Source organism: Carassius auratus, chromosome 5 (genome assembly GCF_003368295.1).
Source record: "Carassius auratus strain Wakin chromosome 5, ASM336829v1, whole genome shotgun sequence".
NCBI lineage: Eukaryota > Metazoa > Chordata > Actinopteri > Cypriniformes > Cyprinidae > Carassius > Carassius auratus.
This window is the reverse complement of record NC_039247.1, coordinates 9,148,961-9,164,965: the sequence shown is the minus strand read 5'-3', so window position 1 is coordinate 9,164,965 and position 16,005 is coordinate 9,148,961. Positions and strand designations below refer to the sequence as shown.

General features: G+C 36.5%; 1 protein-coding gene across 4 annotated transcripts in view; it reads right to left on the bottom strand.

The window, feature by feature from the left end:
* Positions 1 to 559: 559 nt before the first annotated feature.
* Positions 560 to 16,005, bottom strand: part of LOC113073780 (NMDA receptor synaptonuclear signaling and neuronal migration factor-like) — a 29,741-nt gene continuing 14,295 nt past the window's right edge. For all 4 annotated transcript variants that reach the window (XM_026246548.1, XM_026246556.1, XM_026246555.1 and 1 more), the window contains 10 exons: positions 12,429 to 12,481; positions 11,875 to 11,964; positions 10,619 to 10,746; positions 10,389 to 10,472; positions 10,047 to 10,080; positions 9,793 to 9,863; positions 9,597 to 9,676; positions 7,448 to 7,550; positions 4,748 to 4,823; positions 560 to 4,221 (listed from right to left, as the gene is read on the bottom strand). In XM_026246548.1, the coding sequence (XP_026102333.1) occupies positions 4,124 to 4,221; positions 4,748 to 4,823; positions 7,448 to 7,550; positions 9,597 to 9,676; positions 9,793 to 9,863; positions 10,047 to 10,080; positions 10,389 to 10,472; positions 10,619 to 10,746; positions 11,875 to 11,964; positions 12,429 to 12,481 (817 nt within the window). In that variant the 3' untranslated portion in view covers positions 560 to 4,123. The remainder of the gene's footprint in view (positions 4,222 to 4,747; positions 4,824 to 7,447; positions 7,551 to 9,596; positions 9,677 to 9,792; positions 9,864 to 10,046; positions 10,081 to 10,388; positions 10,473 to 10,618; positions 10,747 to 11,874; positions 11,965 to 12,428; positions 12,482 to 16,005) is intronic.

Sequence of the window (16,005 nt, the reverse complement as noted above, 5' to 3'; positions counted from 1 at the left end):
GTTGCTCTTCGGGTCACCATTGGAAACAGAAAACTGAGAAAGAAAAGGAGTGAAAGAGAGAGAGAGACAGGACTAAAAAGAAAGACACAGAGGGAGGTTGGTGTAGATTAGTTCAATGCTGTACAGTGGTTTGTCCAGCATCTAATGAAATCACATGGCAACCTTTGTGTCAGGCTTTCTGTTCTGTCCAACAGGGAATCTCAGCACAGTCGTTTTTCTATTACTCACACTCATACCAGACCTTTTTGCTCATGAGAGAAGGACTACGATTCCCCTGGACTATTTGCTGTCAGCCCAGGCTACTTCCATACGGAGTGTGTGTGATTGTGTGAGCATGTGTGTACAGGTTTATACTCCAAACCACTTATTCTAGGTAGAGTCACAGGAGGTCTTTTATAAACAGCATTTAGAGACCATCACAGATAGATTGAGAAAAGGGTAAATCTCAGTAAATAGCACCAATGTTTTATTTATCTCCGTTTTCCTTCTGGATATAGCTGGTCACTTGTTTATTGAGGGAGAAAAATCATGTTCAGGGAAAGAAAGACTCGAGACAGAATTCCACTTAAAACTGGGTTTATTTTTTTTTACTGTAAAACAGGTTAGGAAACATTTCCAGTGTACATTGCTGTGAAGAGGTTGTACAGGGATAAACAAACAGTTTAACTACCTTCCTAAAAAAGTCTCATATTAAATGCTGTGAACACTGAGCTAAAGAGATAGAAACTATGAGCTCATGCTCGATCCTTTAAAGTAGCAAATTGACAAGTTGAGCCAATCTGCTGAAGAAATATTGACCATTTAACTGAACTAAACACTATAATGTCATATACTGGCAATGTAGCCAGACTAAGAAAACCATACATGTTTACAGTCATCAATCTTCAATATGTTCTATATATTGTAATATAGGCTATTTAAAGTATTCTCATTGCTACTGACAAAGCTTAAAAATGATTAGCTTCACCTGTCAGGCTTTGGAGAAATTAAAGAGACAATCCAAATCTGGAAAATATATTTTTCTTAAAAACACCATAAGACAAAGAGTCTAATGATCATGATGCTGTCAATCATTCAGCATTTAATCAAATGAACCATTTCTAACAGCAGGATGCCAGCATAGAGACACAGGACAAGAATAATATAACCAATAATATCAAATAAAATATTGCTTTAAAAAAAAAAGATATATTAATGTATTGTTCTTAATATTTTGCTCTATAGGTCAAAATCTGGCTCTTTTCTGTTGCCAGGCAGGTAACACATTAATACCACACCAGAACCATTTGAACATTCTGCAGATGTTTCTCAAATTCTCTTTAATATCAACATATCAAACCTTTAGGTTTGCTTTAACTCTAAAGGGAACTAACTGTAATATTGTGTTTTCAGGTACTTCAGTGCCTTATCGATTTTAGAGTTTACCAATTATTGTTTGAATTAGCATCACAACTAACCTTTTTTTTTTCATTTCTTCACATCGAGTTTGTGATTAATTTGTATAGTTAACAGAGAGAAACTGGTTGAAGCCTTCAAATATTATTGCCCAAAGCTCAATGACACCCCATGTCTCTCTCCGTTGTGCTGCAAAGCCAGTGGCCATGGTAAAAATAAAACGGATGCTGCAGGAAACATAAACTGCATACAAAGATATTCAAACAACAGTATTCTAGAGTAGTATGTCCTAGAAAACATACAGATCCTGTTACAATGTCTATTGCTACAGAAAATAGTGTCCAGAGATCCACAAGGATGGATTAGTTAGGAATGAAACACACATGCATGTTTCCACCAACACTTCTTTCATTTTCTAAAAGCCGCCTAACATGATGCATAACAATGAATACATAAAATGACTTTCTGATGCATGATGCAGTCAACATGAAGGCATACGGCATACACTAAACATCTTATTGCAAGGGTAGGGGGGTCTTCACACGTCACGTTTCATGCCTGACTTGCCAAAGACCTTTCCGCCAATCCAGATGGCTCCATGATCCTCAGAGCTCTTGCTGAGTCCTTATGGTTCTCACATGCCATTAGCTCAATCAGTGACAAGAAAATCAAATGCTTACACCCATAGATCATATATATTAATTTCTAGCTATTTTATGGCATTATAGCATACACTGACTTTGGTAGAAACAGTGCAGAAATGATCACAAGTTTAAATGAGTTTGGATAATAAAATATGAAGCCATTTAAAGACATGCAATCACATGAACAGTAAAGAAGCGGTACGGCTGTTTTGAATTGATCTAATCATAACGCACTCCATTCCCCAATGGCCCAACAGATACATAAATTTTGTGCTTTATTTGATTTTCAGGGTGTCTGCATGAGTGGTCGGAGATGAAAAGAGATGTGATGGATCAACACAAGGCACACACAGATGCATCCTTCACATCTCAGTGCCCCTGTCTGTATCTCTAAAGCACAAGCACAGATATGGGTATATGTGTAATTCTTCACATACTCTCCACAACTGCAAATTTTAACTACAACTTTATGCTCTAAATATAGCGATATTAGGGATCTTTATGCTGTTTGCTTCCACCGAATATTACAATGCATTCTCATCTTCATATTATTACCCCAGAGACACTAACCACATTGCACTTTTTCTATCTGGCAGCTTTTTACGAAATGCTTTAGACTGTCTATTGCACCAGCTGCTGCTGTTTTGCACTTGAACATCCACTCGTGATGATTAAAGATTACAACTATCTCCTATTTTATATGTTTGGTGCGTCCAAAACACACCCACACACCAACTAGAACATTTTCCTCCACAGAGAACCACTTTAAAGGCTAAACGTACTATCCTGTACACTATGGAAAAAAAAAACTAATCTTGACATTAAAACAGGATCGCAGTAACATTCAGTACCACTTAATATTGAAAAGATAAATATTGCAAATACAATTGCACTTTGACTTATCAGAAATGGAAAATGATCAGTTATCCTCCACCTACAAAGAAAACGCCACAAAACGGAGTTTGACATCACGTAAAGTACTGACAGATGCATCTGACAAACAAACAGACAGATAAAATACACAAACATGACGCAATCTGAGCGCAGTGAATAATGGTGTCTATATTACTGTCTATTAAAATGAATCAATTTAAAATCTTAATCAATGTTTTCTTTTTAAGATGCTAGAAAATTGTGAAAATATTTGAAGCTAAAAGACAAAATCTGCCATCTAAAATGAGCTCCATTATTACATGCCTTAATGTTGCACATACAGTACATTAGTATACTGTATAGAAATCCAAACATCTGAACACACAAAGCTCCTGATACAGATATAAAGTGTGAGTGTTATTTCAGTGCCACTAAGTTAACGCAATCATTCAGACAGAACAACTTTCTATTGAAAAAACGTTTCTCTTTCGACCTCCTCTTCTCTCTCTCTCTCAATCTAAAGATGGTACAGTACAGAGAGAGGTCAGTTAAATGAATGAAACCTGAGTTATATTCCCTCTAATGAATCCTAAAAACCCCACCATACCTTAAAAACTAAAACAGTGCATGTTATGCTGAAAGATAAATTACAGTAGTTATTTTATAGAGTTAGACTGAATATGTAAATACAACAGATACTGTATTTAGTTCCACAGTTTATCCTGCATTTGTAGATAGTGAATAACACAATAACCTCAAGGCCCTTTTCACGGTTAAATGGCCTTGTTTCACTGTCCCTGCTAGATAACCACAAAAAGAGCTACTCAAAAATACTAAAAAACAAATCTGTTTTATTTTTCCTCCCTCTTAACAAAGCTTTTTCAATTCTCAAAGACCCTGAACGTCATTTCCTAGACCTCTCACAGGCTTAAAAGTGAAGACCTGCAGATATCTACCAAACGTTTCTCTTTCAGGCTGAAAGCTCAATGAATGGGTTGAACACACAGCACCTAACAGTAATGGCTGCTTTCCCTCATAACATTTGAGGGCAGAGAACTGGAACGTCTTCTCAATGTCAGCCATCTTCATCCGCAGGCTCATCTTCCTCCTTCCACCTCAGGGCTTTTCCGCCCAGGCTCTCTCTGGAGGTAACATTGCCGCGTGGGCCCTAAAGAAAGCTACCTGCCTCTTGGGCTGCTTAAACCACAATGTCACAGAAGGTCATCGTAGTCGAGAAGTTTGGAGTGTTGGCGGCTCTTCCACAAGCGGTAGAGGCGGAAATCGAAGTACATCTCGATCATCTCCTTACCTGAGAGTGGAGAGAGCACAGCAATTTTAGCTCTCCTTAAAATATCTGACTATAAAATCACAGGCAGCATGTCACACATCTACCAAACCCTCCGCTATGTAAAATAGATCTTCATTAGGAAGCCTTTATAGGCATTTGTGGGTGTTTTAAATACAGTTCTCCATTTAAAACAATGGTAATTATCCTCAACAGTGCGAATCAAGCTGTGTAGAGTCCATAGGGGACAAAAGGAGATGGAAGAGGAGGGAGGGGGGCAAGTGAGCCTCCTGGGTCCGATGAAGAGACAGAAACAGTGGGAGATAATAATGAGGTTTTAATTGGAGAATAATTACTGTCAAATCATTAGCTGTGGCATGGATAAGAGTTGGGTTCAGAGTTCACGTGGCACATAAGATACACCATACTTTGCTTTGTTTTTTTGAAATGCATGTTTAATAGTTTGTTCACTGCTTGTGTGTCTGAATGTGTGATTGGTCATGTATGTAGTGTGTGTGAGTTTGTGTGTGTGTGTGTGCAGTACACTCACCCTGAGCTGACAGTTCCAGAGGAGACTTAAACTCAATGACATGAGGTTTCATCAGTCTCTTGAGGTTTTGAAAAAGCTGAGGACGAGAGAAAGTTTTGCTGTTTCACTTTCTCCTTCAGCATTGCTCACAATATTCAGAGAGTACAGATAAGTTTACAACCTTTTCAATAATTTATGCAGATACCAGATACCAGTTCAGATAGCAGAGTTGATAATGTAGATATAATATTTATAAACAATATATCTGAAACATAACATCATGTAATGAATGCAAATGTAATGCGATATATTTTTTATTATTTGTTTTGATTTTATACACACAACATTGAATATATTGAGTAATAATAATGATTTTTATTATTGACTTAAAATATTAAATATCTTTATTTATTAAATATCTTTATCTTTATCCAAAGCTCCACTCCGATTGACTTAATAATGTCACTGACTGCTAATAGGAGCCATAAAGTGATGTATGTGCATCATAAACCAGAAGATGCTGAACAGGACACCCGGAGGAGTGTTAACCTGTGTGTTCTGCTGTGCTGTGATTGACCTCCGCTAGAGGGGGTCTGGATGTGTCAGTGAGAATCCTTCATATCCGGACAAAGCCTGTCAGAGTGAATTAATTGCCTCCTGCCATTCCCCTCCCAGTCCTTTGACTTCTGTTTCTCTGGTCGCTGTCAGTATAATCTCTCATCTGGCATTTTTTCTAGAAGCTACTCTCCACCTCTTTAATCGATCACGAAAGCCACAGAAAGCCTCATGAATCCGTGCTCAGCTAATCAATCTCTTTCCACTGTAGTGAAGGAAAGGGTGTCTGGCTCTTTGGTCAGGCCATTTCTAAATCATTACTAAACCAAAGTGCTCGCACTAAGAATCCTCTTTCATCATGACCGACAAATCTAAAACTAATACTAACACTTTTTAGTTGACTTTACTTAGTGTACAACAATTTGGTGGTTTTAGTTACACATCTAGTAATCTGTACTATCTGCATATTATGCCTTTGTTACTCAGAAAACCCTAGTTAAGATAAATTGATTTGTAAGAGGACCATTTTTCTACTTAGTTTCTTGTTCTCAGCATGCATTATGAATTATTGTTTTTGAATGGAAATATATACCATATTAAAATTTAATACGGGTTTGGAATGACTTAAGGGTAAATAAATGATTGATAGCATTTTAAATTGTGCAGGACTATTCCTTTAAACACAAAAAGAAGGCACAGAGCTGTTGGGTTGCTTGGTGCACCTGGTCAGACTGTATACAGTATAGCAAGTTCACTCAAGCTCTTTCTCTCCCCTTTCAGAAGTAGCAGTGCAGTGCTGAAAGGACCATGGGAGAAAATTGCTAAATGAAGCGAAAAAAGCCTCCATGTTTCTTTCTTCCCATTTACTTCAGTTTTCTCTCTGTAGACCTGCCTTCCTATACCGCTTGGATGAAATGCTCATGTGGCAGAAATTCTAAGAGACTCTAAGAAAAGTTTTGTGCATCATGGTCATGTGTACTTCAATTAGTGGCTGCATGTACTTTAATCAAGAGACTGCATCCAAATGTGTTTACAAAGTGTCTGTCATACAGTTGCACCACAGTGCTGTCAAGATTCAGAATAATGCTGTTGCGGAATATTTACTATGCTTAAAAATAACCAGTGATACTTTGCATATAGATGTGAAAAGAGAGGACTGAGAACTGAGAAAAAAAAATCAGCAATTCATCAGCAAATCAGACAACCTGCATGTTGGAAACATTATGCACAATATGCACATGCACTCATTGACCCTTCAAAACAGCTAATGTCTCATACGAGTGCATTCAGACACATCTGTTTACAAGCCTGATACATATATGATCTCATAGCCATGAAGCTTCCTGAATAATGAAGACAACAAGTTGAAATCAGACTACAACATATTTCCAAAAATATTTCCATGTAGAGATGCGGCTTGGATCAGATTTATCTGTATTTTGGACATGACAATATGGTTCCACTGTATTCTTTGAAGAACCTTGAAGTATGATGTAAATACCATGGTAATTATTCAGTATAATCCAGTATAATCCAATAAAATGGTGTATATATATATATATAATTTTTTTTTGCCACAGAATAAAAAGAATAAAAAATAAAAAAGATAATTATTTACTTATTTCCTCGGAATTGCGAGTTTATGTCTCACGACTGCAAGTTAAGATCTCACAATTGAGAAAAAAGACTGAATAGTGCAATAAAAAGTTGCTATTCCCTGTAGTTATTTTTTAATCCTGTGGCAGAAACATGCTCCCACAGTTATAAGCCCATATCCAGCTTGGCACGACTGAATACATGTCCAGAGCTGTAGTGGCTGGAGACTACTGTCAGTATGTGCCGCTGAGAGACTGCGTGTGTGTACATGTTGGAGTGTGTGCATGCGTGAGAGTATATGCTGCAGAGAAGTACGGGGGTGGAGGGGTGACAGACTGCCTGTCTGTCAGTCACAGAGCAGTTGCTTGTCAATCTGGCACCCTCATCTCCTGCCATCATATCCCTGCCTGACCCTGAACACACTCCCACCTGTCTTCCTCTGTTTCTTACACACCCCCCCCCCCCCATCTCTCACCACTCATAATTTCCTGTCTTGTCTTCATGACAAAAGCCTATGGCATAAAACATGGGTTAAAACACAGATGGAGGTGAGCAGATGTGATTATCTACCTTTTCTCCGTTAGCATTACCGAGCACATAGCAGCCCATAATATGGATGAGGTTGGGTTCAGGATTTAATAAACTCATGAATCTGCCGAGTCTCTTCCAGAACCTGCAAACAAAAGCTCAGAATGATTACAAGGTAAGGCTATACAGTTCTTTATATTGCAATCACAATTAATTTCATTTAATCCACCTGAAATATATCATATTTATTTTATGCTGGGAAGTGAATGCCATCTTTTAGTAGTCTACACATCCAAAATGATCTGAGAAGTGATCAAGTGATTCAAGTGACCTTGAATTATTTATTTCTGTTTTATTCATCAGTAAATGAAGAGTGTCTTAAAAGTGTCCTCTTTGCAGGATGAAAAACAAAAGCATCATTCAAATTCTGAATAAATTATACATGGCAAAGACCACGAAAACACTAGAACATTCTCATAGTAATCACTTAAGCTGTCACGTATATATGTGACTTGTGCTGGCACAATGATTCACAATGAGCCAAGTGATTTGTTGGAATCAGACAAAAAGCGACTGAGCTACATCCGTTTGAAGTCGACGAAGTCATCAAAGTCAGATCTGAGAAAAATCGAATTCATGTTTTCTAAAGATTCCAGAGCAAAATCACCTAACACCATTGCATCGTTCCTCCACTTCTTTTCTAAATAATAATTACTATATTAAAACCCTTTAACTGCCCTACCAAGAAAAAAGCATTTGAAAAAATTTTTGTTTGCATTTCTTATCTCCTTATGTCATTAGTTACCACACTCAATGTATTTTTTTTTCAACACGTCCCATAATTTTTAAAATATCGGCCTCTACCAAATGGTTGATATGTCACTTTATGGCAAAAGTACCGGAATTCATACACATACTATGGAAATCAGAAAATATGAACTATAATGAATGATCAGAAAGTTATATTTCTCAGCAAATAGTACATTCTGACAGCAGAAAGGATTATCTGAAAACATTAGCTTAGCTTTTCTATGTTTACCATAAAGTGACAAATCAACCATTTGGTTGAGCAGGCAGTTAAAGGGTTAATAAATCACAATCTAGGCATTGTTTTTGTATCTTTGTTATTAAATATACGAACAGATGCAAAAAATATTAAACAACAACAGCAGAACAAATATAAGAAACAAATAGTGCATTACTTATTTCTTTTAAAATCTAAACAAAAGCATTTAAATAAGAAAAACAAATCATCAAATGTAAAAAGCACTTAAGTCTGTTCATTACAAATAAACATATTATTAAAACTATAAAAGCAGTTCAATCGAGCAGCGAATGAGAATTCATGTCGATTCATGTCCGTCAGCGACAGCGCAAGAACCAATCGGAGAAAGTTATGTATTAGGGATTGTTGATAATCATGTGAACATTCTACTTTTTCTGTTTGCAATTAGTAAGAAGCAAAATTTGAAGCAACAGGAGTATCTAATAGGCAATTAAAAAGTGTTAAAAAGATAAAGATGTGACTCCCCTGGGGGGTGGGATTACAAAATGAACTTTAAAATGTGGATTGACAGTCAATTTTAGCATGAAGATATACAGGGAACAACACTCCCTAGACTTAGTATGTCATATTCAAATTTCAGTATGACTAATAATAATATTATATTCTAATAATTCAATTCAATTCAATTATAAAAATGTATATAAATGAAACCAATAAAAAAATAGTGTATATTACCTGCTAATACTAATAAATTAATACTAGTATTCATCTTAATATCTTTGTTTTCAAATTGTCAACCACAGCACTTTTATTTTGGTGGAAAGCCAAGAGTGACTTTAATGATTCTCATTTCAAATCTGGAAAGATGGTTGAGTGTAATGCATTTTCAAATGCAAGCAAAGTCACAGCAGTGTGGAGCAGCATTTACTGCAAACCAAATAAAAGCTTGCGTTAACATTTTTTTTTTTTTTTTTTTTTTTTAAATCAGCTCACAAAAATGACCTATTTTGGATTCAAAAAGGCAATTTTCACCAAAAGGTGACAAGTTTGCATCCATTAATTAATTTCAAGGAGCCACCATCATGATCTCACTTTTTTATTATTATTGTGCAGAACAATTACTAATAGAACAAAAAGAAGCAGATATAAAAGGCTTCACTTTGTTTTGTGAAGGTGAATACTCACTGTATCATGTCCTCCTCCTTCTCTACTTTGGCAAATGTGGCTACTTTGTTCTTCAGTAGGTAGAGATGACCTGGACCTCCCTAGAGAATACAGAGAGCCAATTTACACACTGCGAAATAACATGTACATAAATACTCCACATGCAGACTTGTGAAAAAGCAGGATATGCAAATAATCACACACATATTTTCCCAACCTGACAGAAGATGAGCATGTTCCAGATTTTGCAGCCTTTTCTGTAGGCGGTAAGTTTCTTTTCAATCTCCTCTGAAGAGTAGAGAGATGAGAGAAGACAGATAGCAGAGAAGTAGAGAGAGAGAGAGAGAGAGAGAGAGAGAGAGAGAGAGAGAGAGAGAGAGCAGCAAGGGAATCATTTGAAATTACAGTCCAGCTTTTTCGTAGTAAACAAGCGGCAAGAACAAACATCAGGTTTGGCCGATTAACACATACCTAGTATATCATCAAAGGTGGCATGTTCATGATCCTGCAGGGAAAAAACAGGGCGAGCATGAATGACTCATTAATAAAAAGCTGCATAAATCTGCAACAGGAATCATCAGTTGGTAAATATCACATGGCGTTTTTATTTGAAAATAATTCAAGCATAATACAAGCACTACATCACTAGCTCAGCATTACAAAGCAGCAATTTCAAACAATGATGATTTACACTACTGAAACTTGCATGCAAGAGCTGACTGGTAGACATCATTAGCTGTGCTTTTTACTGGATAATCAAAACTTTGATTCCCTTTGATCCCATGTATGACTGCATCATTCAATTATACTCACATAGAGAATGGGGATTATGGAGGGGTCGTCCCGACGGATGATGTTGGGAAGGTACTCGGCCTTTGGTACTTTTGATGAAATTAGCTGTTCAAAAAACAAGGATGAATAAAACACTCTTATTAATGAGCCCACTGATGATCGAACAGCTGCGCTATATGTAATGAGGATCTGATGTTGTGTTGATAAAAAGGCAGTTGGCTCGTGTGAAAATGATTGAAGGATGCATATACCATGATTTTGGGTGGGATGAAGTCGTCGCCCTCACAGGCTGCTCTTTCCAACTCTCTCTCTTCTTCCCAGTCGACATCATCATAGTCTTCTTCATCCAGATTGCCAGACGATGCCTGGAGGTCTGCACCTGGGGAAGAGGGCATATGCAAATACACAGAAACTCAAGCACATTAACAACCAATGAGATGTTAGGTCTTATCAACATGCATTCTGTCGTGCCTGTCCCAACATAACCTCTTCCGCTTGTTTGTGAGAACATAACACATTTAATAATATAGGACACAAAAAGAAAGCACACATATAGACAGCAGGGTACATTCATTGTAAACAGACATTTTACACATACGCACAGATGCTGATGTGTGTACGTGAGTGATGAATCTTAAGAAGCCTCTTAAGAAAATATCATATTAAGATTTTGTTTAACTTTTTTTTTTTTTTTTATTAAACTGAAGGACATTATATTGCATTACACTACAAATTACATTGTTGTAATATGAAAAAATCTAATTGCAATTACTGTAAATGTAACAAATAAATAAATCCATACAGAAGATGCATTAATACAGTGCATTCTTTTTTTTTACCTAACATGTGTTCCCTGGGAATCAAACTCACAACCTTGCACTTCTAACGCAGTGCTCTACCACTTGAGCCACAGGAAAATTTATATATATATATATATATATATACATAAATACAAAGGTTTGTTGTTTTATTCAGCAAGGATGAATTACAATGATTTAATCGTGAGAGTAAAAAGACATTTATAATGTTACAGGAGATTTTTTAGATAAATGTTGTCTTTTTAACTTACTATTCATCAAAGAATAAAGAACAATCACAGTTTCCACAAAATATTAAACATTAATTTTCAACATTAATAATAATAAGAGGAAATGTTTCTTGAGCACCAAATCAACATATTAGAATGATTTAATGGATCATGTGACACTGAAGACTGGATTAATGGCTGCTGAAAATTCAGCTTTGCAATCATAATGATAAAGTACATTTTAAAATATATTTAAATAGCAAACCATTAATTTAAACTGTAATAATATTTCTAAATACTCATGTTTTTACTGCAGCATTGGTGAGCTGAAGCATTCATTTAGACTGAGGCCTGGAGATGTTCTTAACAGGCATTGTAAGATTCACACATGTATGAGTGTTTTGTGTGCGTGACCAATCACGTGCATGTAGTGAAATCCAGAAAAAGAGACAGCATGACTGTGTATGTGTGAGGACTCACTGTCTCTGGAGTCATGGAGAGAATCAGGCTTGATGGGTGTGGGGTCACTCCAGGACCTGCTGAAACTCTTCGCTTTGCGATCAGCATATGCTTATAACAAAGCAGAGGAGGAAAGCATCACACACACTGCTCTTCAACACAAACACACACTCTGGGCTCTTGTCCTGGGTTTGGGATGTGACACGTTTGAGGATTTCTCAGTTTTAGGCTGACTAGCTCTAAAAATGAGACTCAATTTGACTCTGTAACTCTTATTAACAAGGAGGAATTATTCAACACTAAATAGCATCACCAACTGTATTTCAGACCAAGAGCACCAAATGGTTTTGTTTTCATCCTTTTTCCAGATGTATCTGTAACCCTTGAAAATAATTCACCCGACACCATGAATTATTGGCAAGCAATGGCATGTTTGCATATTTAAAAAATATAAACTGCACAAATATACAGATGAAATCAGACAAACGTATTAAGAACATACACACAACCATAAGCATTAACACACTCATTCACACGCTCACACAAACACACACAGACGTCTACAAACAACTCACTCTGGACCTTCACCCTCCTGCTGCCCACCATCCTCAGATGTTTCCGGAAGTTTCTGGGATAGAAAGGATTTGCAGAAGCACAGTGGATTTTAAAGAAGTATAAGTAGGGGAAAACATTAGAAAAAATGGGAGATGAAGAAAGAGGAGACAAAAATGGAAATGTTAAATACACTTTCAAACAATCCATTTATACATGGTAGCACTAGCATGGCTGATTATGGATGAGTGTTTGAAGTTATACAATCTCAGTGCACTCCAGACAAATCTCCTTTCCTCACAGTTCTTCTGTAATAAACAGGCAGAAATGAACAGTTTGTCCCACTCTGACATTGCTTCAGGCTTTAGAATCACAACATTTACTCATCTGTGGGTCTGTGTATTCAGATATTTTCATTACTGTACTCTCAAGCACACTGTCTGAGATATTAGCTTGAAGTCATCATGGAATCCCAAATGACAATTCTTATTTACTATGGAATATTGCAGTGTTTATTATAAATGATTTATCAGTGCACATTTAAACAAATAAATAATAATAATCCATATTCCTTCATAAATTAAATCACCCCCCCCCCCCCCCCACACACACACACACACAATTACATCTCATCTCTGATGAAATGTTCACTGGCGTGAGGGAGGGACAATCATTTCTTTCTTTCACTCAGATCTGATCACAACAATTGGCAAACAACAACAGTCCAACCTATCAATTACTGACGGACAAAATCAAGTCCTGGCTTACTGTCCATCACTGCTTGCTCGACTAATATACATCATATCCGTTTCATGCATTAATTTTCAATTAATTACATTTATAATGTGCTTTAAATGGGGGGGGGGGGCCTCCTCAACCACCACCAGTGGTGCGTATAACTTAACATAACAGAAAACTCAGTATTTAAATCTTAAATGTATTTTAAGTATTTCTTTTCCCACTTAAAGTGTTTTACAGCTACAGAAATATTTTTTTTGTTTGTTTTTGAATCTGTTTCCTTACCTTTGAATGATCAAAAATCAGGAAAAGAGACTCATAAAGACCTCAATTTAGATATATATATCTATATCTATAGATATATATATGCAAATCGGTGTCATTATAAACCCACAGAAACTGAACCTTAAATTTATATACATCTTGCTTATAAGGTAAAGGTGTTTCAGTGATAGAGCATTATCCCAGTAAAACTTGCAACAATTTGAATAACTTTTGTAGAAAGTACAAAAAATGCTTTCTGGTGCTTCATGTTCTCATTACAGCAGTTCTGGTAACTTTCAAACCAGAAAATTCAGAAAATCACTCACAGAAAATTGACCACTACAAACAGCCTCATCAGAGAATGAAAGTAAGTTCAGTTGACCCACTCTTTCAACTGACAGACTCTCTCTTCTCGTTAACAGTCAACACTTGTTCTCCATGCATCATGTCACCATGGTTACACTGTAGTGTAGTACAGTGGGAGAGTGTGCTGTAGAGAGGTAGGTGGTCTTTCCTCATTTGCCAACAAATAATAGAGCAGCTCATACAGTCAATGTGGAGCCTTAAAAAATAAATGAGAGCTGGGTTAGGGTTGAAATTATGAGGCAAATTGGCTTTTACAAAAAGCAGAACTGATGGTCACAGCGTCATAATCTCACACATAACATGCAGCCCATATCTTACAGTTAGCATTTTGTTTTCTGCAGGCATAATGCAGTTGCACAACATCACAATTTTAGAAAGCAGCACTGTGGAAGCATGTTAAATATACTGTGAGAAAACTAATATTCCTGCAGTACACTGATGTATAGCAGAGGAAATTTTTTACAGTAGGTAGCTGAGCCTCTAATCAAATTCACTACTGTGAACATTTTACAAAAGAGAAAAGGCCTTTTTTTAAATATCGCTGCTATATTTGAAATGGTTAAAAAGAGCACAGTGACAATGCATCTTTATAGTTGTCAGAGATGCTTATCTCTTTATGTCCGTCTTTCTGACATCCTTCTAAACTCCTGTCAAAGTCATTGTGCCGGCTGACAAAGAGTGCAAATCTTCATCAAGTTTCAAAAATAGAAGATCATATCAAGAGAACTATGTCTTTTCAGCAGGCCATTTTTAATGAAACACTCTAATGATCTTAATCCTCATTTGTGAGTGTACTGAAAATAGAGCGATCAGTCAGATCGCTGCAGTGTGACATGTTGATCCTCACGCATATATATAATGGTTCCTTTTATTGCAAATGATATAACATCACACATTTCTTAAGAACAGCCATTCAATCGGTAGAACAGAAACAGATCAAAGTTTCTATGAAATAACTCATCAGTGCCAGAAGATTTAGTGCGTGTTCCACTTTCTCCATCCGATAAAAAAACTCCAAAATCAATCCAAAATACTATGAGTTTTAAAAGATAGTTCACTCAATTCTAATTCCATTATTATTAGTTCCATGCCCTTTTCCGAATCGGAATCATTTGATGGCATTCATAAAACCAGAATGATTTGTTCACGAATTGGACAGGTCTGATCCAACTAGTCATCTTACTGACTCAATTATAGAGTTGAAGCAAGTTAAAAGCTCACTGAATTAACAAGTTACTATTATTATTATTATTATTTAGCAATATAAAACTGCTCTTTTGTGTTTGACAGAAGAAAGACACTCAAACAAGTTTTTAAAGACATAAAAGTGAGTGAATTTGGCAGAATTTTCTATTCCGAGTGAACAAATCATTTCATGTGCAGCTGTTTTTTAATCATAATGGATGTAACCAATTATCTGCAACCCTCCCACAGTCAGAGGACAGAGACAGACACCTACGGTAATGCTGTTCAGCAGTGTCATGGGATCTCTGCAGAACACTAAAAGCTACATTCAGAGTCTGCTCTTTTCTTGTTTGTTATTTTTTCCTTTTTTTCTGCAGAACTTCCTGAATTACCACAGGAGAGCTGAACTCTGTTAAACCTTTGCTGGGAAGAGGAGAATCACGTCTGTCCATTCAGTTTACCTTCAGAGCACTGCACACTGCGTTCTTTCTTGCAATTCAGAATCATCATTTTGATGATCTGCCAGCAGACCAATTAGGTTTTACCGGGTGAACAAGTGTTTTTAAATATGTAAGCCAATTAAGCCAGGCGGAATGAGATTGGCTATTGAGTTACTCATGGTGCACATGGCATTAGTGTACTGCGTGACGGCAGACCAATAAGCGAAACTCCCGAAGTGTTCAGTTGTCAGCTGTATCGATTAACAAACTCCAGGCACGGCACCTTTGGTTATTCGATTGGCTTATTGATCCAAGCAGCCAAGCACAGACAGACATGCACACATATACCCAGGTGCTGTATGTGTACAGGTCAAGGTTTTACCTTCAATCAAATGCAGTAAAACATGAAATTACTTATATTGTAGGAAACAGCAAATGGCATAATAATCATACACTTGTACGAGGGTTAGGTTTTGGTTTAGAAATATAAATATATTTCTATGGAAACTAACCCATTTTTTTTCCAGGATTTTTTGATAAATGGAAAATTTTAGAATAATTAATTCATTTGAAATTATTATTAGATTTAACAAAACTAATTTAAAGC